The following is a 22,169-nucleotide window of genomic DNA, read 5'->3' as shown; positions in this document are numbered from 1 at the left end:
CATTTGTAGCACATAGACTCAGACAACACTATGGCGATAGCCAGAGGAAAAGTGGGGTCTGGGCTGGGTGGAGGTGGGCAAAGGAGGGGAAAATGGGGACAAAACCAGACAATATTGGTGCACCATGCAGTGTTCAGGTGATGTTTTATTTAGTTGTAAAATTGAAACTGTATGGTGTTGTGAACCAGTCACCCTAATAAATTAAATTAAAAATAAAATGTAAAATTGGAGGAAAAAAAGCAATATAAAGAACAATTACTGGATAAATATGTTAAGGGAGATTTTCCCCTCAAATTATATTATGAATTTTCCACATAAACATTCCTGTTAAGAAAAGTTACTGATGGCCGAAACCGGTTTGGCTCAGTGGTAGAGCATCGGTCTGCGGACTGAAAGGTCCCAGGTTCGATTCTGGTCAAGGGCATGTACATTGGTTGCGGGCACATCCCCAGTAGGGGTTGTGCAGGAGGCAGCTGGTCGATGTTTCTCTCTCATCGATGTTTCTAGTCTCTATCTCTCTCCCTTCCTCTCTGTGAAAAATCAATAAAATATATTAAAAAAAAAAAAAAAAGAAGAAAAGTTACTGATGTATGTAGCAAGAAAAGTTGCTTCTAATTTTACTTTTCTTTTGGAGAGATGAGTTGATTTTTCTCTAAGAAGCATCATTTCTTGATAATTAGTTTCTGGCTCTTTTATGGTTTAACTAGGTGCCCGGTGCATGAATTTCTTGCATGGGTAGGGTCCCTAGGCCTGGCTGGTGATCAGGGCTGATCGGGGCTTTCTGGCTGCCGACTGGTGCCTTCCTTCTGGCTGCTGGCTGAAGCCTTCCTTCCCCAGCTGCTGGTTGCCAGCTGGGCCTTCCTTTGTTCCGCGCCACCCCCTAGTGGTCAGCTCATGTCATAGTGAGTGATCGAACTCCTCTTACCATCAACTTCCGAAGGGAGACTGCATATTAGCCTTTTATACATATAGATCTTTGGTGCTCTTAAGGATAACTGCCTTTTTTATTTTGGAAATATTTTCTTTCTGATTCTTAAATTTCAAATATTAGATTATAAGGACCCATTTTATGTGTTTTGACATCAGCTGGTTTTAGCACTACTAAATGACAGATTTTTAACTTTTTCTGCAGAGTTAATGTTAATCTTTAAGCTACATAAAATTTGTTTCAATTATTATTACTATTTTTTCTGCACTAATACTTTTGTTACTTGGTTGTTTTTTATTAACTCTTCCACTAATATATACTATTCAAATCGAACCTAAGAGATTCCACAAATCAAAATTATTATCCTTATTAGGGTATATTTTTTAACCCTTTGGTATTTTTAGACTCTCATGGTTCTTCTCTGTAGCACTCCCATTCTATTTTGATTCTGTTCTCTAGTTAGTAACAGTTTGTTTACTTCTTAAAATATTAAAATGCTTAAAAAAAAAATTTAAAATGCTGTACATTTGAGTTTTAGAAAAATTGAAATTTTTTGTCTTTGTGCATAATATTTTTTAAAGAGAAATATGTTCATTTGACTTAAAAGATTTTTAAAATATTTTTTTCAAAAACAACTATTTATTGATAATTAAATATAAGATTATACAAATATAAAAATAGCATAATTTTGACTTTCAGTGCAATGCGTGTTTTACTGTCTAAATTACCAAGACCATGGATTGTGGATGAGAAAAAAGATGATGGTTATACTGCCTTGCATCTGGCTGCTCTTAATAATCACGTGGAAGTGGCTGAATTGTTGGTACATCAGGTAAGAAAAGCAATTTAATAATTTTTAACAGTTTTAGACCATTGCCATTCATTTATTTATTAGTTTATCAGCTACCTATTAGTATGCTACAGTAAAATCCCATGATGATGCACATTCAGAAATAGTACACATTAGTCTGCTGACACTGATTATTAAAGGGAGGCAAGGGTATGTTTGTGTGTCCCTCAGTCCCCAGTGTTCCCTCTGCACAGTCTTCCTGGATTGATCCAATGAAATGAGCAAAACTACAAGGGATTTTCCAGAACCACTGCCACTGTCTGGAAGTGTCATTTAGCCTCAGGACCAAGAACCATCATATTGATATCTAAGCTGATTTGGCCAGTTGCCAGCAGGTGACACCAGGCTGAAGCCAGGATCTGGGGATTCAATTCATGATTGCTGCTGGACCTGTGGAATGTGTGGCTGGTTAGCAGCAGACACTTACTTTAGTCATTCATTCATTTCCAAAATAAGACTTAACTTTTTATGACTAATTTTTATGGGGACCTATTTATTATAGTTTATAATTTATTTTAGTATATTTAGCAAAATATTACAAATGCTTCAATCAAGTATATGCCATATAGAAGCACTGAAGTTATTAAAAAGTTGTCTGTGGTCCCTGACTTCAAGGAGTCAAGTAGAAAAATTTAGGAGATAGTACATTATGTGCAATTAAACCCTAGATTATAAGGTAGATTCTCCATAAACTAGACAAGTTTAGATAAACTACACAAGTTTAGATAAAGAAATAGTTCAAAAGTTAAACTACCTTTCCCCTGCCATTTTAAGCCTTTATTTTTAAAATTAATTCTTTTAAAAGTATTGTTAATTGTAATGTTCTTTTTTATCCTAATCCAAATGGCAGACCTTAAGCCAATAACACACTGTCTTTGTTATTGTTGCTTTATAGTAAGACTTAACATCAGTTAGAGTAAGTCCTCTGACTTTGTTCTTTCTCAGAATTACTTGAATATTCTGGATCTTTTGAATGTCCATATGTATTTTATTTATTTATTTTTTTTATTTTTTATTTTTTTTTAAATCAATCTTTATTGTTCATATTATTACAAAGGTTCCTCATTTCTTCCCCCCTCCACCAGGTTCCCACCCCACCCTCTGCCCCCTCCCCATCCCCCATTGTCCTCATCCATAGGTGCACAGTTTATGTTCAGTCTCTTCCTCCCTCCCTCTCCCCGATAGTAAATCCCTTTTAAGATAGTAAATCTGTTACTTAGCATTTTCTCATATCAATAATACCTCCACATGCCCAATGATACACTTCACACAAAAGACATTTCCAAATAGGTCAACCAGCCTCATCCAGGCCCCACCCAAGGCACTCACAGATCAACACCCCAGCGCTATACTAACTCAACACATCCAGATCTAAGCCTTCATCACTTGATTCAGCAGACCCTCAAGTTCCCGCAAAAGTTTCTAGCCATGTCTGAGAGGCAGCCGTGGGCAGGTACAGGCAAGGAGCGAGCTGTTTCGGGCCTGGCTGCTCCGGGCCTGGCCTCTGTTGCTCTGGTTCGTTCCACAACCAGCTGCTCCGGGTCTGGTCACTGCCGCTCCCGACCTAGTTGTTCTGGACTTGGCTGTTGCTGCTACAGGCCTGGCCGCACCCGACCCGGCTGCTCTGGGCCCGGTTCCTCTGGTCCCGGCCGCTCCGGGCCTGGCCGCTCCCAGCCTGACAGCCGCTGCTCCGGGCCTGGCTGCTCCCAGCCTGGCAGCCATTGCTCCTGGCCTGGCCGCACCAGACCCTGCTGCTCCGGGCCTGGCCGCTCCCAGCCTGGCAGCCGCTGCTCCGGGCCTGGCCGCACCAGACCCGGCTGCTCCGGGCCTGGCCGCTCCCAGCCTGGCAGCTGCTGCTCCGGGCCTGGCCGCACCAGACCCGGCTGCTTCGGGCCTGGCCGCTCCCAGCCTGGCAGTCGCTGCTCCGGGCCTGGCCGCACCAGACCCGGCTGCTCCGGGCCTGGCCACTCCCAGCCTGGCAGCTGCTGCTCCGGGCCTGGCCGCTCCCAGCCTGGCAGCCGCTGCTCCGGGCCTGGCCGCACCAGACCCGGCTGCTCCGGGCCTGGCCGCTCCCAGCCTGGCAGCCGCTGCTCCTGGCCTGGACGCACCAGACCCGGCTGCTCCGGGCCTGGCCGCTCCCAGCCTGGCAGCCGCTGCTCCGGGCCTGGCCGCACCAGACCCGGCTGCTCCGGGCCTGGCCGCTCCCAGTCCGGCAGCTGCTGCTCCGGGTCTGGCCGCTCCCAGCCTGGCAGCCGCTGCTCCGGGCCTGGCCGCACCAGACCCGGCTGCTCCGGGCCTGGCCGCTCCCAGCCTGGCAGCTGCTTCTCCGGGCCTGGCCACTCCCAGCCTGGCAGCCACTGCTCCGGGCCTGGCCGCACCAGACCCGGCTGCTCCGGGCCTGGCCGCTCCCAGCCTGGCTGCCGCTGCTCCAGGCCTGGCCGCACCCGACCCGGCTGCTCCGAGCCTGGCCGCTCCCAGCCTGGATGCTCCGTGCTTGGCTACTGCTGTTCTGGGCCTGGCTGCTCCCAACCCGGCTGCTCTGGGCCGGGCTTCTCCGGGCCCAGCCACTCCGTGTCTGGGTGTTCCTGGACTGGCCACCCTGGGCTTGGCCGCCTCTGCCTCAGGCCTGGCTGCCACTGCCCCAGGTCTGGCTGCTCCAGTGCTGGCCGTTGATGCTCTTGTTCTGGCTGCTGCTGCTCTGGGGCCTGGCCACTGCTGCTCCGGGCCCAGCTGCCACTGCCTTGTGCCTGGCCTCTCTAGGCCTGGTCGCCGCTGTTCCAACATTCTGTCCCTTTTTTCTCTCTTTTTTTTTTTTCTTTTAAAAAAACAAAACAAAACGCATTTATGTTGCAATGTTGGCTGGTGCGTTGAGTTCTGACTTAGTCTTTGATTTTTCAAGATCTTCTTTGTATTCTTTCTTAAGTAATTTTACTATCATTTGCTCTCACTTGATTTCTTCACATTGAGAACTTCTTTGGTTTCTTCCTCCTTGTCCTGGGAGCTCAGCAGGTTGGCCTGTGGCACCCCTTTGTTCTCCGCGGGCTCCCGCGCTGCTCCAGCCTGTTGCCGGGGTCGGCGCCGCCCAGGAAGCAGCCCCCGTCTTTGGCTCCATTGCCAGCGCTCAGCAGTCGAAGGCTCAGGGGCACCCCCCCCACTGGGGGCCCCGTCGCCCGGCTCCTTGCTGGCGCCCGGCTGGCCGGTGTCCGGCAGGGGCTCCTGCTCCTCGTGGAATTCCTCCAGTCTGGGGCTTTCTTTCTCCCTCCCACTAGGGGAGTCCAGGATCAGAGTCAACAGACTGTCCTCTGCGCACAGTGTGCGCGACTCCGGGGGCTCGGCCTTTCGCTGCGCTCCCAGGACTCCACCTCACAGCTCCGTCTCCCCCTGCCCGAGCCTGGGTCCCCAGGGACTGGCCCAGACCTGGAGTTCGGGGCGGTCTGGACTGAGGCTCAGAGCTGCCGCCGGAGGCTTTGTTTCTTCCGGCTAGGGTAATCCAGCATCAGAGTCAACATTCAGTCCTCTGCGCACCATGTGCGCGCGACTCCGGGGGCCCCGCATTTCGCCGTCCCCCGGGATTGTCTCCCCCTGCCGGAGCCTGGGTCCCCAGGGTCTGGCACATAACTTGGGGCTCAGCGCTGCCGGTTCGGGGGTTCAGCCCAGGCTGGGGGTTCTATTTCCTTCCTGCTAGGGAACGCCAGGCAGCACCCAGCCCTCTCCTCCTCTCTGGCTGCGACCTCTCCGTGCGCGCGTGTGCGAGCGCGCAGCATGTCTCCGTACCTTAGGCTTTTTTTCAGCTCCTCTGATTTTCCTTCTGGTTTTCTCCCTCCTTCCTATTGTAGAGCTTTCAGTCAGTCGACTACCTGTAGCTCTGGGCAATGTCCACTCTACATTTTAGTTGTATTCCCTTGAAATTGTTGTGAGCTGCTGCGGCTAGGTGTATACCCGAGCAGCCATCTTGGGTCCTCAATGAATGTCCATATGTATTTTAGAATCAGATTATTAATTTCTCTTAAAAAGTCTTTCTGAGAGTTTGCTCTCATACATATTAGTTTTATCTTTAAGTTTTGATGCTATTGTAAATTGTATTTTTTTTTTTTTTTTTTAATTTCAGAAAAAGGAAGTGAGAGGAATAGAAACATTAATGATGAGAGAGAATCATTAATTGGCTGCCTCCTATACATTCCAAACTGGGGATTGAGCCTGAAACCTAGGCATGTGCCCTGACCGGGAATTGAACTGTTACCTCCTGGCTCATGGGTCAATGCTCAACCACTGAGCCACACTGGCTGGCCATAAATTACATTGTTTTAAAACTTCAATTTTGTATATTGTTAGTTTATAGAAATACAATTATTTTTGTATATTGGTCATATATCCTGTGACATTGCTTAAATTACTATTGGTCATTAGGGAAATAAATTATAATTACATTGAGATACTACTAATTACCAACTACAATGAATAAAATTAAAAAGGCCAGAAAAGCCAAGTGTTGATTAGGAGTTGGCACAATTAGAATACACAAACATTGGTGGTGATTTTCAAACTACCATTTTAAAAAAACAATTTGGCAGTTTCTTATAAGATTAAACATATTTTACTATACAACTAGCAGTTTCACTTCGGGGTACGTATCCAAGAGAACTAAGGACACATTTCCACACAAATATTTGTAGCAGCTTTATTTATAATAGTTTCAAAGTGGAAGCAAGCCAAATGTTCATCAGCTGGTGCCAGGATAAACAAATTACGGTACATCTATACAGTGCATACTTACTACTTTGGAAAATCTAAATGATGGAAACGTTCAGGAAATTTGAAAAGGAAATTCCTCACTTTCTGCATTATATAAGAACTAGAGGCCCAGTGCACGAAATTCGTGCCCGGGGGGAGGGTTGTCCCTCAGCCCAGCCTGCACCCTCTCCAATCTGGGACCCCTTTAGGGAGTCTGACTGCCTGTTTAGGGTCAGACATCCCTCTCACAATCCAGGACTGCTAGCTCCCAACTGCTTGCCTGCCTGCCTTCCTGATTGCCCCTAACCGCTTCTGCCTGCCAGCCTGATCACCCCATACCACTCCCTTGCCAGCCTGATTGATGCCTAACTGCTCCCCTACCAGGCTGTTTGCCCCTAACTGCCCTCCCCTGCAGGCCTGGTCGCCCACAACTGCCCTCCTTTGCAGGCCTGGTCCCTCCCAAGTGCCCTCCCCTGCTGGTCATCTTGTGGCAGTCATCTTGTATCCACCATCTTGGATGTGGGGGCAGCCATCTTATGTCTTGGAGTGATGGTCAATTTGCATATTACTTTTTTTTTTTTTTTTTTTTTTTTTTTTTAGATCAGATGGTCATAAGAAAACTGCTGAGATTAGGTACCTCAGGATTTCACTCAAAAAACATCTAAATATATAAAAGCCTAAGTGACCTTTATGATTTAATGACTGAAACGACCAGACGACTGGCCAGTAGCTATGACACGCACTGACCCAGACCTTGCTTCTGGGGCCCTGACAGCCCCAAATCGTTTTCACTTGCACCCTGGACCTAGACAGGAGGGAGGAAGGAGCCCGATTCCTCACAAAATCAGCCATTGGTTACTTGCTGCTGAGGCCAACCTCCTGCGGTCCCTCCCCCGAGCAGGCCAGCCCTCCTGATCTGCCCAAATCGATGGCCAGGCTAAGGGACCCACCCGTGCACTAATTTGTGCGCTGGGCCTCTAGTAAATAATAAAAACAAACCAGAAATTCCACCTTCTAGAAAATGTCATAGCATTACTGGAGTTTTAGCTGTACTTGATGCTTCAAGCAAGGGCACAGTTGGGTATCAGAGTTGTAATCAGAGAGCATGAATGGTTCTAATACAAACAGGATGATAAAGTTTAATCTTTTGAACCTTTTCTTAATTTCCTATTTTTTATTATGCCAGACATTGTTGCGAGGCAATTTTGCATGTTACTTTTTTTTTCTGTTAATCTTCACACAACAATATTTTCCCATTGTTTTTCAGTCTCAGTTGTTGTTAGATTTTAACTATAAAAACTTTGTTGTTGTTTTTCAGGGTAATGCAAACCTGGATATCCAGAATGTGAACCAACAAACGGCCCTCCATCTTGCTGTTGAACGACAGCACACCCAGATTGTTAGGGTAAAGTTTTTACTAACATGAATCTTAGTTTGCAGTTGTAGTTTAACCAGACGGATTTCTAGAATGTTTTGGAAATTTAACACATTGTTAGATTTCTCAGAAGACAGAGTTATATGTAAAAATTATGATTTTAGACTATTTTATAGCAGTTTATAGTAGGGAATATCTTAAAACTCTGATATTTAAAGTTTTTATAATTTTGTTGCCAGATTTGTGAATTCCCAGATTAAATCAAAGAATTTCAAAGTAGCATATAAATTAGTTTTTAAAAAGTACATTCCCTCTTAATTTATATAATTGAGACTGAATTATAATTTAAAACTTTGGCTGGATATTTGCTGCATTGATTCCAAATAAAATGTTTTTATTTTATTAACCTGGTTATTCTAGACAAAATATTTGAAAGGTTATCTTTAAAAAATATTTTTTGGTAGAGCAGTGAATCTTGTATATATACATCTATCTATCTATCTATCTATCTATCTATCTATAATTGATTTTTTAGAGAGAGGAAGGGAGAGGGATAGAAGAGTTAGAAACATCGATGTGAGAGAAACATCAGTCAGCTGCCTCCTGCACACCCCCTACTTGGGATGTGCCCGCAACCAAGGTACATGTCCTTGACCAGAATCGAACCTGGGACCCTTCAGTCCGCAGGCTGAGGCTCTATCCACTGAGCCAAACCGGTCAGGGCCGAGCAGTGATTCTTAAAGTGTGGAGGCTGAACCAGCAGCATCAGCGTTATTACCTGTGACCTTAGTAGAAAAGCAAATTTTTTTTAAATTTATTTATTTTTTATTTTTTTATTGATTTTGTACAGAGAGGAAGGGAGAGAGATAGAGAGTTAGAAACATCGATGAGAGAGTCATTGATCAGCTGCCTCTTGCACACCCCCTACTGGGGATATGCCCGCAACCAAGGTACATGCCCTTGACCAGAATCGAACCTGGGACCCTTCAGTCCCCAAGCCAACGCTCTATCCACTGAGCCAAACCGGTCTCGGCGAAAAGCAAATTTTTGGACCCCACCTCATACCAACTAAATCAGAACTTCCAGGGATGGGAACTGGCAGGAATCTGATTTAATAAGCCTTACAGGTCATTCTGATACATGTTCGAATTTGAGAAACACTGCTCTGGAATTAAATTGTATGTGATCTTAAAAAAGAACAAAGTAAAAATCAAATAAAAATAATTTGCCAAGCCCTAGCCGGTTTGGCTCAGTGTATAGAGCTTTTTTGTTTTCTTTAATTCAATATCCATAATTTTCACTATTTGTAAGGAGCCGCAGGGTTATGAATAGTAGCAAGCAAATGCATAAGAATTATTAGTGGCAGCCCCTCCAGGTGGGCTCTCTCATTCTTACGTTAGCTGTATTGTAATTTCTTGTGGGTGGGGATACTTTAGCAAAATGAGATGTCTTTCTCTTTTAGCTTTTGGTCCGAGCAGGTGCCAAATTAGATATTCAGGATAAGGATGGGGACACTCCTTTGCATGAAGCTCTGAGGCATCATACCTTGTCTCAGCTACGTCAGCTCCAGGATATGCAAGATGTGGGGAAGGTTGATGCTGCCTGGGAGCCATCCAAAAACACAGTGAGTAAAGATAATCTTTAATTCAGTACCACTGAAAGTCATTTCCCCAATGACTACTGATATCAAACATCTTTTCTCTGTTTTTTTTGTCACTCACATGTTTGATGAATGTTTATTTGTTCATTTGTTCATTTGTTCATTATTTTGTTGAGCTGTTTTCTTACTTTTGAGTTTTGAGAGTTATTATATGATCTGAATGCAAATTTTATAAATCAGATAAGTGATATGCACATGGATTCTCTCGGCTTGTGGATATCCAGTTATTCCAGCGCTGTTTGTTGAGAAGACTGTCTTTTTGTATTGAATCACCTGTGTATCTTTATCCAAAATCAATTTTAACCATGTATGTGAAGTCTTTCTGGATCCGATATTCTAGTATGTTTAGAACTATTGTCTTTAGCTATGTGATGCCAACCCACTGTCTTAATTGTTGTTTTTGTTTTTTCAAATATATTTTTATTGATTTCAGAGTAGAAGGGAGAGGGAAAGAGATAGAAAATCCATGATGAGAGAACCATGGATTGGCTTCCTCCTACTGGGATAGAGCCCGCAACCCCAAGTATGTGTTGAGACGGGGAATCAAACCTGTGACCTCCTGGTTCATACTCAACCACTGAGCCATGCCAGCCGAGCTGATTATTGTAGGTTATAACAAATTAGAGGCCTGGTGCATGAATTCATGCACCAGTAGGGTCCCTCGGCCTGGCCTGTGGGATTGGGCTGAAACTGGCTCTCTGACATCCCCCAAGGGTCCTGGATTGTAAGAGGGTGCAGGCCAGGCAGAGGACCCCACTGGTGCACGATTGAGGCCAGGGAGGGACACAGGAGGTTGGCCAGCTGGAGAGGAACCACAGGAGGGCTCCAGGGCATGTCCAGCCCATCTTGCTCAGTCCCATCCGCTGGACCCCAGCAGCAACCTAACGTTCCAGTTGGAGTGTCTGCCCCTTGGTGGTCAGTGCACATCAATAGCGACTGTTCTACCAGTCGACTGTCTGCCCCCTGGTGGTCATAGTGAGCGGTTGAGTGCCTTAGTATATCATTAGCATATTACACTTTGATTGGTTGAATAAACGACCAGACACTTAGCATATTAGTTTTTTATTTGTTGAGATAAGATAGTATAAGTCCTCTAACTTTTTTCTTCCAAAGTTATTTGTCTATTCTAAGTCCTTCACCTTTCCATATGAATTTGAGAATCATTTTTAAGAATGTAAAGGGGCTGAAACCAGTTTGGCTCAGTGGATTGAGCATCGGTCTGTGGACTGAAAGGTTCCAGGTTCAATTCTGGTCAAGGGCACGTACATTGGTTGCAGGCACATCCCCAGTAGGGGGTGTGCAGGAGGCAGCTGGTCGATGTTTCTCTCTCATTGATGTTTCTAACTATCCTTTTCCCTTCCTCTCTGTAAAAAATCAATAAAATATATTGAAAAAAAAAAAAAAAGAAACGTAAAGGGTTCTGTGACCTAAGTGTTTGAGAATTGCTGCTTTAACTCCTGTGTGCATCATTTTTCTCATTTTAAAATGAGGGGAAGGGATAACTATCTCTATAAGGTTATGAAGATTAAATTAGTTAATTTATGTAAAGTCCTTAAAATAATTCTTGGTTCATTGTAGACACCTGGTAAATGTTAACAATTATTATGACTGTTTTCAGGTAAGATGTTTGAGTCAATAGATAGATGACCTGACTTGGGTTATGTGTCATCCCTGAACTAATCACACAGACAGGTTGATATCTAATTGATTTGATCCATCATGGTCCACCTTTAAAGTGGAGTGTATACCAGTCCTCAAACTATATGCCTGAGAAAAGTGGGGCTACAGGGAAAGGGGGAATGGATATTAGGGCTGCAACTTATCAATATCCACCATATTTATATGGCCTTTAAATTTTACCAGACATGCATTTTTATATGTAACACACACATTCATACATATTTGCACGTACACATGTGCGAACATGTATGAGTATGTAGGTACATATTCTATATACGCATTGTATATGTGATGTATAAGCAGGTTTACAGTAGTTTTTAAGGGAAATAATGTAATAAATAATAATGCAAGAATTAGCAGTGTTTCACATATTCATAACTGTAAACCTACTTTTGTCCACCCTATATTTGGTGGTAGGAATTGATAACAGATTCCTAAAGGGAAAGTAATTACTCTTTTTTCATTTGATTTCAGTTAATAATGGGACTTGGTACCCAGGGGGCAGAGAAGAAGAGTGCAGCATCTATTGCCTGCTTCTTGGCTGCTAATGGTGCTGACCTTAGCATTCGAAATAAGAAGGGTCAGTCACCACTTGATCTCTGTCCCGATCCAAGCCTCTGCAAAGCACTGGCAAAATGTCATAAAGAAAAAGTCAGGTTTGTATTATATATTATCATAAAACTTGATATTTTATACATAAGGTATCATGTAGTTTCATAACAGACTACTTGAGAATGCTTTTGTCTTTGCTCTTCCTCTTCTTTTTTCCTTTATTTTTTTTATTAAATTTATTGGGTGACATTGGATAAGAAAATTATGTAGTGACATATTTTCCAAGTGCCCTTGTCAGTTGTGAACTTTATAGATGCTTCATTTCTTCCTGTCTTTAATTAGGATAACTAACATGGACTCTCGGGGTTTTTTTTTAATTATTATTTTTAAATTTTATTTATTTTTTTATTCCTATACCTTTCTCAGCTGGTTCTACATAAGCAAAACAAGTTCTGAGTAAAACTGTGCTTATGCAAAATTTTTAACTAGTATTTTTTATTTCTTTGTTAGAAGATTTGGATCCACCCTTTCCAATGTGTAAGAACTTGTTCACTTGGTATTTCAAATAGTACTACAAATAGGTGAAGATGCAGAGATGTATATAAACAGAATATATAGTATACAGTGTTTCATACACAGATGCTTAATTTTTTAACAACTGAAGCTATTTATATATATATATTAATGATGCTTTAGATGTTCTTAAAAACATTTTAACTATTGAATTTGTAATATAAATATTCCGATACACTTGATTTGAAATATTTTCTTTTATTAGTGGTCAAGTGGGTTCTCGAAGTCCTTCAATGATTAGTAATGATTCCGAAACCTTAGAGGAGTGTATGGTGTGCTCAGATATGAAGAGAGATACTCTTTTTGGCCCATGTGGACATGTTGCTACCTGTTCTTTATGTTCTCCACGAGTCAAGAAATGCCTCATCTGTAAAGAACAAGTTCAATCTAGGACAAAGGTAATGTGTTTTTAATATGGTATTTTATAATCTTATGAAGATCTTTGAAACTACAATTAATGATAAAGTTATAAGATGCCTTGTGTCTATTTAATTATGTTCTGTTTTAAATATAGGAATGTATAATTTATATATTGAGACCATTCATGAGATTCCCTCTTTATATGTAAACTATAGTCATTAAAAATTATCTATTTTGCTTTCAGAGCACCTTATAACCTAAAGATATATTTGAATCCATTTTGTTTTGTAGTTACTTATAAATTGCCCCCTTTCTGAGTACATGGCACTGTGTTGGTATTTTATACGCATTATCTGTCAAATTTGATTAATATATAAATATGGAGTATTCTACTTGTCACTGATAACTTTAGTTAGCTGCTTACAAAGTAACAGTTTGGGAAAGAATCTAAAAGAATAAAAACCCAAGCCATTCTCTTGTTTTTAGATTGGTCTGTGTATTCTGCTTTTGTGCTTGAGACTTTATGTTATATTAAGCCCTATTCCAACAAACCTTTATTGTCTTGTTTTGTAGTCAGGATATAGATGTATATGATAATTTCCTGCTAAAAATTAATAATCCCTTGGCAAACTGTGACTTAGTGAGCTGCTCTGCCATATAGGATGTTGTAGGTGCTTTAAGACATGTACCAGTATAGTGAGTTCCGAGCCCCAGCTTGTCAAAAGCAGAGTCTCAGATGTGGAATAGCCTTGTGGTCTTCTAGTTCAACTGTAGTATTTACAGTTGGAAAAACTGATGCTCTGGGAAGTACACAAACAGTTGGATGATAATGCAGTTCTCTTGATTCTTAAGTTCTTTCCACTGTGTTAAGATATACAGACAAAATGAAAAACAGCATCTATAAGGGGGCATTGATAGAACAGGGAGGCTGAGTGGAAGGAATATGCTGTCTTTTTTTTTTTTTAGATCAGTTCTGAATGATAAGAATTAGTAATCTTTCAATTTTTTTTTAAACTATGAAATTTTCAAACCTGTAAAAAAGTACAAAAACTAACACATCTACCAAATAGATTTGCCAGATTGGTTGCAGAGCCTTTGAAGATAAAGAAATAGTGACCCCAAGTGGTTAAAAGATATACACATCTTCAAGGAAGATAAATTGTAAAACTAGTAATCGGAGGAAGGAAGAATAAATAAGCTTAGTTTCTTTAGCAATTAAAGAAATACAGATTTTAAAATTATAAGTTATTGCCAAAGGGTCCCAGTTTGATTCCGGTCAAGGGCATGTACCTCAGTTGTGCAGGAAGCATGGCCAGGGTTGTGGAGGAAGCAACCAATTGCTGTGTTTTTCTCACATTGATATTTCTCTCTGTCTTTCCTTCTCTTCCACTGTCTCTAAAAAAAAAAATAATCAATGGAAGAAAATCCTTGGGTGAGGATTAACAAAACAAAAAAAAGAAAAAAAAATTATGAATTTATTAACCATTCTTATTAAATTAGTGAAAATAAAATTTTAAAAACTCTTCTCTAGGGAAGTGGGAAATGGGCACTCTCTCTTTTTTTTTCAAATATATTTTATTTATTTCAGAGAGGAAGGGAAAGGGAGAGAGATAGAAGCATCATTGATGAGAGAGAATCATTAATCAGCTGCCTCTTGCATATCCCCTCCTGGAGATTGAGCCCGTAACCGGGCATGTGCTCTGACTGGGAACTGACCTCCTGGTTCATAGGTCAGCACTCAACTGTTGAGCCACACTGACCAGGCTGGTTACTCTCTTAACTGCTTGAGATTGAATAAATGCTTCACATTTTTGAGAGACCATCCTCACATTTTATATACACAAATCTTCATAATAAACACATTAATATACTAATTCCATTCCTGGGAATATAACCTGAGGAAAAATTCCAGAAGAGGAAAAAGGTTATGGTTATAAAGTGTTTTTTGTTTTGTTTTGTTTTGTTTTGTCTTGTTTTTAATTAACGGGATTGGGTAAATAAATTTACTAGATTATTTTAAAGTCTTGATAAATAATTCAGATACCTAGGGAGTTGCATTAGGAACCATTTAAAAAAACCCAGCACATCATTATATACAGAGAGAGGTGAAGAGAATTTTCATGAATTCGGCCTGGATTCTATATTAGACATTGAACTAAACATGTTACACATAACATTTAATTTACTCTTTTTTTTTTTTTTTTTTTTTACATTGTCACATTTTAATCTTCCATCAGTACTTAACACAGTAGATCTTAAAACATTATAGGAAAAAATGCTCCTTATATACAAAGATTAGATTAATTAGAGCTTCACCTCCCTGCCATCATTGCTCTTAACACTTTTGTCTATGTCTCTAATTGCTAACATTTGGGATTTTTATTTCTTCTTTCATCCAGATTGTTTCTGCTTTTCTATTTAGTTTACTAGCCAGCCAAATAGATGGCTGACTGACATCTTTGAATCTTAGCCAAGGTCCAGTCCTAGCCAGTCTCCTTTATGAGAGAGGAAAACCTTTCTTGGGAGTTATTAAAATTAGTATACTTACCTCAGGCTATGGGCTCCTTAGCCATCCATGTCCAGGTTTTCCTATTTTTGCTCCCTACCCCACAATTCTGGAGATGTACTGCTTAGTGTTTTTTTTTTTATTTATTTTTATTTTTATTTTTTTTATATATATATATCTTACCATTGCGCCCCTCTCCCCCTTAGTGTTTTTATTTAGTTGGGGCTATATGGCTATACTGAAGGGAACTATTCCTTTCACTGTAATCAGACCTTGAATAGGACTGAAGCCTGGATGTATAATCCTAGAGATGGAAAAAATACCCTTAAGTTAATACTATGAGCTGTAGAAGACTGAAATTTGCTTCTTTCAACTGTTTGAAATCAGTAGTTAAGTCAGAAACTTAGCAAATGTGCTAGATATCTACACCATTCATTCCTCACTTTTTATTAGTTACCAAGTTTTCTTAAATGTTCTCAAAATTGCTATATCATAGTTTAGTTATGCCCTCACTGGCTCAAGATATACTTGAATAAGGGTCACCTGACTCCTCTTACTATCTTCTAATTTACTCTTTACTACACTGTAAAGGATTGTTCTTTAGCGTTCAGATTTTTAAAAGACAGCAGCTCAACAATGTTAGGCAGTTTGTTAGTACTGGCTCTGGAATTTGAATCCAGAAATATAAATACAATTTCTTACTGCTTTCTCCCGTGACTACAACTGTATAAATTCTCTGCACATACAGGGTGTAAGTTGGTAAGTCCAGAGAGAGTGAGCATGCATGCAGTGTTTGGTTGCTTAGGTGAAGTTATAGGTGAGTTGTAATATTAAATGAAAAAGATGTGGATAGACTGAATGTGTGTCATAATGGAGAAGAAAAGGTGAGTGAGGGTAAAAGAAGCCAGAGCCAAAGTTAAGAAATAGTTACACACTCAAAACTCAGATTAACTGATGAAGAGGAGGTAAAATTGAGAGACATTATGGATAGATTGTGGAAGACTTTAGAAATCAGGGAGGAAGAATAGCACAAAACTTTTGGCTCCACTAATATACAATGGAGTCAAGACAGTCTCTTCAATAAATGGTGTTGGGAAAATTGGACAGATACATGCAAAAGAATGAAACTAGATCACCAACTTACACCATACACAAAAAAAAAAAAATAAACTCAAAATGAATACAGGACTTAAACATCAGACGGGAAACCATAAAAATACTTGAAGCATCCACAGGCAACAAAATCTCAGACGTATGCCAAAAAAACTTCTTCACTGATACTACCCCTAGTGCAATGGAAGCTAAAGAGAAAATAAACAAATGGGACTACATCAAAATAAAAAGCTTTTTTACAGCAAAAGAAACCATCAACAAAACAACAAGAAAGCCCACTGTGTGGGAGAACATATTTGCAAATGTTACCACTGATAAAGGTTTAATCTCCAACATCTACAAACAGCTTATACAACTAAATAAAAGGAAGATGAATGATCCAATTAAAAAATGGGCAATGGACCTAAATAGAATATTTTCAAAAGAAGACAGAAGGAAGGCCAAAAAGCACATGAAAACATGCTCAAAGTCACTAATTATCCGAGAGATGCAAATCAAAACAACAATGCGGTACCATCTCACACCTGTCAGAATGGCCAACATCAACAAATCAACAAACGACAAGTGTTGGCGAGGTTGCGGAGAAAAAGGAACCCTCGTGCACTGCTGGTGGGAATGTAGACTGGTGCAACCACTGTGGAGAACAGTGTGGAGTTTCCTCAAAAAACTGAAAATGGAACTCCCATTTGACCCAGTAATCCCACTTCTAGGAATATATCCCAAGAAACTAGAAACACCAATCAGAAAGGATATATGCACCCCTATGTTCATAGCAGCATAATCTACAATAGCCAGAATTTGGAAACAGCCTAAGTGTCCGTCAGCAGATGATTGGATCCAAAAACTATGGTACATCTACACAATGGAATACTATGCTGCCATAAAAAAGAAGGATTTCTCATCATTTGCAGCATCTTGGATGGAATTGGAGAACATCATGCTGAGTGAAATAAGCCAATCAATGAAAGAGAAACACCACATGACCTCACTCATTTGTGGATAATAAAGAACATTATAAACTGATGAACCATAAGATAGATATAGAGACAGTATATCAACAAGTAGACTGTCAAGTTACAGCGGGGACGGGAAGAAGATCTGGGGGAGATAATAGATCAACCGAAGGATTTGTATACATGCATATAAGTGCAACCAATGGACACAAAACTCTGGGAAGGAAGGGGATGTGTGGGAGGGAGGGGGTCAAAAAAAAAATCAATAAAATATAAAAAAAATAAAAATAAAAATGCTAAAAAAAACAAAAAACAAAAAACAAAAACAAAAAAAAAACTTTTGGCTCCAGCAAGTGTTGGAGAATTGACCAACTCCTGGATGTGTTAGGTAGCATTTCTCAGATGTAGGTAAACAGAAAAATCCCCTTGGGTTTTAGCAGTCTGGCTAAATTTTTATTAGTATTGGAAACTAATATTAGTCATTTGTTCTCTTAATTTTTCTCCCAAAAGTAGTTTTTGAAAAAAAGAAAATTGAAGTCTAGTCTGATCTTCCTAACTTCAGAGGAAATTGAGTTTTTTTTATATCATCCTTTAGGACAGGTGGGAAGAATAAAGTGGAGATAGAACCTGCTAAACAGGGAAAATGAGAAACCAAGAGAGTAGAGGACAGAGAAGTATGTATTAAATTTTGCATGCCCAGAGTTTTTTCCTTACAGAGGAAATATATTTGTATACAAAAGAAACTTAGAGTTTTATCTGTAGATGCTCACCCTTCTGCTGTGTTACTTCATTTTTGTAGATTGAAGAATGTGTGGTATGCTCAGACAAGAAAGCAGCTGTTCTTTTTCAACCATGTGGACACATGTGTGCTTGTGAAAGTAAGTAGCTTATACAAAACTTTCTCAGCCTATAAAAATAGAAAATGAAACACATTTTTTGATAACTTATGAACAACAAAGTTGGTGGGCTGCTAGTACCTTCTGTTTCTTTCTTTCAACCAAAATGCCACCTATCTTCCTCCTTGCTCCTGAGCCTTAAAGAAGACTATGCTGGGTTTCACTATGTCAAATTTTGATTTTATTTGTTTTAGCACAAAATGATCACTTCTCACACGCAATAGAAATTTATTTCTAAAAATGAATGTTGAAACATTTTGTCTATCCCTTTCTCACATATAAAATTAACACATCTTCATTTGTCTTCACCTTAATGTTGCTTTTCTTGCATAATTTCCCCAATACCCACATCAGTATTTGGGGTTGTAATTTCTGGCCTTCTTAGCCATTTTTAATTTAACCTCTTTGTCAAGAGAACCTATAAAAATCTTTCCTTCAATAGGGGTGTCGAACTCAATCAGAGAAGGGGCCAAAATCTAAAATCCAGCCTAAATCGCGGGCCGAATGGTTTACTGAACAGTCATAAACTGACAATGTCATAAACTGACAGCGGAGTGCAGTGATGACAGCGAGGTGCGGGCCACATTGCAAGGCCTGGCGGGCTGGATTTGGCCCGCGGGCCTTGTGTTTGACAATGTGCTTCATGAGGATAATATTTAAGTTTAAGAGATGTTTTAAACTTTGCCTTTATATATCCCCTTTGTTCTTTTCAAGTTCATACGCTTTTTCAGTATTCATATTATCTCCCCTTTGCTTTTTTACATTTGTCAACGAAGGATTTTAAACACATTTAATAAATTATACCTTAGTTAAATGGGCCCAAAGTAAAAGCATGGCAACTCCTCTTAAAAAATAGTTAACTCAATAGGTATTGAGTTTAATATATCTAACATAATATACAAATTTCATGGTAAATAAATCTCAGTAACCTAGATTTGCTTTAGCCTTTTTCATTCTGATATGCAGTTCATCAACTAAAGAAAGGATTAAGTTTTTATACTGTAGCATTTTGCTACAAGTAATTGTTTCTGTTTACCAAAGACTGGTATAATGCCTATGATCAGTGGTCAGAGTGCATGTAGAAAGATAATTCTGCTTACAAGAGCTCAAGCTATTTAAGTTTTCATAGTGTAGAAGTTAGCAAATTTTTTTCTGCAAAAGGTTAAATGATAAATATTTTTGATTTGTGGGCTATGTAGTTTCTCTTTTCAACCACCCAACTCTGCCATTTTATTGCCAAAGCAGCCATAGACTATGTTAATGAATGGGTTGGACTATTTTCCATTAAAACTTTATTTACAGCCCTGACTGGTTTGGCTCAGTGGATAGAGCGTTGGCCTGTGGACTGAAGGGTCCCAGGCTTGATTCTGGTCAAGGGCATGTACCTTGGCTGCCAGCACATCCCCAGTAGGGGTGTGCAGGAGATGCAGGAGACAGCTGATCGATGTTTCTAACTCTATCCCTCTCCCTTCTTCTCTGTAAAAAATCAATAAAATATATTTTAAAAAAATCTTTATTTACAAAAATAGTCTACTGGTCGGGTTTGGCCTGCAGGATGTGTTTTATAAGAATGAGCAGAAAAAGGCAACCCTTTTCTTAATCATTTTCTCTTTTTGTAAGAAGTGTCCTGTTGTTATTTTCCAGACTGTGCTAATCTAATGAAAAAGTGTGTGCAGTGTCGGGCAGTGGTTGAACGAAGAGTGCCTTTTATTATGTGTTGTGGAGGTAAAAGTTCAGAAGATGCTACTGATGATATCTGTAAGTGGATTTCTTACCCATTATCCATCTTGTTGGGACTTCCCTGAACATATCTTCTCATGTATAGGACACTGTGGTCTTGTAAAACGTAAGATCTATGACTCAAATTTACAGAGGAACAGGTAGGGTTTTGTTCTTGCTGCATTACTAGAAACCTAAAAATTTTCTAGCTTGTGCTATGATTACAGAACTTTAAACATTACCCTTTTAAGATGCTTTCAATGTAATAGAAAGAGTATTATTGTATGCTTGCTTAAAAAAAATTTGCTATCTATTTTAAAGATGAAGTTTAGTGTATCTTGGGGGATCATCATATTACAAATTATTTTTTTTAGTTTACTGAAGTATTAGCCTCATCCTATATCTAGCAGGTTTACCTAGAGTATTTGAGTATTTTATGGAATAATAATAATTTGGACAGAATAACTGTAGGTAAACTGAAGTATATTCTAGTGAACAAGTGGAAAGATGAAAATTGAAAAGTAAATTATTTATCTTTAACCTTTTCAATAGTATGGCTATGTAAAAATGTTTTTCATCTTTGCATTACTATAAGCTGGATGGTATCTTTGATTTCTTTGGTCTGTGTACAGATGAGGAAAACATTAGTGTAACTACTTCTGCCCAGGACTTTTGTCTTTATCACCAGTAAAGCAGAATATAATCCCAGGAATAGATTAACTAGAGTTAAAGACCAAGAATCTAGAGAGCAGGAAAAATGAAATAAAAAATTTCCCCCCTTTTAGTAGGCCATGGATCATGGCCTTTCTTTCATGGAGTTCCTCATCTCAGATCACTAACAATAAGTAGAGTTGGGATTAAAAGAAAGATAGCTTGCTGCTAGGATTGTCTAAAATAATTGCTTGTCTTCTTGGGTTCATACAGTGCAGGAACAGGGAAAGTGAGTATAAAATGTACTTGTGAACTTGTCAAAGAAAGCAAGCAGAGCCTTGGAAAACCCGAAAGTCTGGGTTAGCTGTGTTAAATAAAATCTGAAATTGATATATAAACCTATTTCTTTTTGAAGATTATAAGTGAGGGAGTATAGCATGAATATCACTACTGTATCTATTGTCCACATGTAAAGAGGATTCTAATAATAATCTTGTGTTTTTAATAAAACAGTAATGATTTTAGAAATGAAAAATCATTACTGTGTCAAAACAGTCATAACATTAGATTTTTTTATCTCTATTATAGCAAGTGGAAATATCCCAGTGTTACAAAAGGACAAAGATAATACGAATGTCAACGCAGATGTGCAGAAGTTGCAGCAGCAGTTGCAGGACATTAAGGAGCAGGTAATAAGGCTTTCTGCATGATAAAAATGATCCTGAGAGTGGCATTTCATATTTTTCTATAAAACCAGTAGTGTTTCCTATAATAGGCATGGTTCATATTAATGTATCACTTGTACTATTTGAATATTTGCAGCAGGTAAAACCTGATTGAAAGGTTTCCAAAATAGGAAACACACAAATGACCATAAACATGAAAAAATGCTAAACCATGTTATTAATTAAGAAATGAAAATTAAAACCACTATGAGGTATCTTTTGCTACCTCTCAGACTGTGGGAAAAACTTAGTGTTAAAAACTGTCAGAGTGTTTAGGCAGAATATGTAGCAGCCATAACTCACAATGCTGGGAGGAATGTCATTTAGTAAAAACATGGAGAAATTTGTCATTTATCTAATAAAACTAAACAAAATATGTTTGGGGATGCAAACTTGGATAATCATTCAGATGGTGTTTAAAATCATGGGAAGTGGTTTTCTTGTCTGGGATGTCTGAGAGGAGGCATAAAAGAAGTTTCTAGAGGAGTGATACTCCACTTCTTGCTTTAACTATCAATTACATGCATTTTATGAGTTTGTGAACTTGCATTAAACTGTTCAGTTATGCCCAGCCGGCATGTCTCAGTGGTTGAACATTGACTTATGAACCAGGAAGTCACCGTTCGATTCTCAGTCAAGACACATTCCTGGGTTGTGGGCTTGGTCCCTGGTGTGGGCATGTAGGAGGCAGTCAATCAATGATTCTCTTATCATTGATGTTTCTATCTCTCTTCTTTCCTTTCTGAAATCAATAAAAATATAATTTAAAAAACAACAAAAACTGTACACATAGGAGTTGTGCGCATTTATGTATAGATGGTATACTTCCAAAATACACACACAAACACACACACACACACACACACACACACACATACACACACACCATAATGAGAA

The 22,169-nt window shown here is 39.8% G+C and overlaps 1 protein-coding gene across 1 annotated transcript in view; it reads left to right on the top strand.

The window, feature by feature from the left end:
- MIB1 (MIB E3 ubiquitin protein ligase 1) overlaps positions 1–22,169 on the top strand; it is a 91,037-nt gene that overhangs the window by 61,285 nt on the left and 7,583 nt on the right. Inside the window, exons 13-20 of the mRNA XM_084888082.1 lie at positions 1,628–1,760; positions 7,828–7,914; positions 9,347–9,508; positions 11,699–11,880; positions 12,555–12,747; positions 18,081–18,159; positions 19,822–19,935; positions 21,136–21,236. Coding sequence (XP_084744208.1) covers positions 1,628–1,760; positions 7,828–7,914; positions 9,347–9,508; positions 11,699–11,880; positions 12,555–12,747; positions 18,081–18,159; positions 19,822–19,935; positions 21,136–21,236 — 1,051 coding nt within the window. The remainder of the gene's footprint in view (positions 1–1,627; positions 1,761–7,827; positions 7,915–9,346; positions 9,509–11,698; positions 11,881–12,554; positions 12,748–18,080; positions 18,160–19,821; positions 19,936–21,135; positions 21,237–22,169) is intronic.

This window comes from Pipistrellus hanaki, assembly GCF_964339955.1.
Source record: "Pipistrellus hanaki genome assembly, chromosome: 6".
Taxonomy (NCBI): domain Eukaryota; kingdom Metazoa; phylum Chordata; class Mammalia; order Chiroptera; family Vespertilionidae; genus Pipistrellus; species Pipistrellus hanaki.
This window is presented reverse-complemented; position numbering and strand designations above follow the sequence as displayed.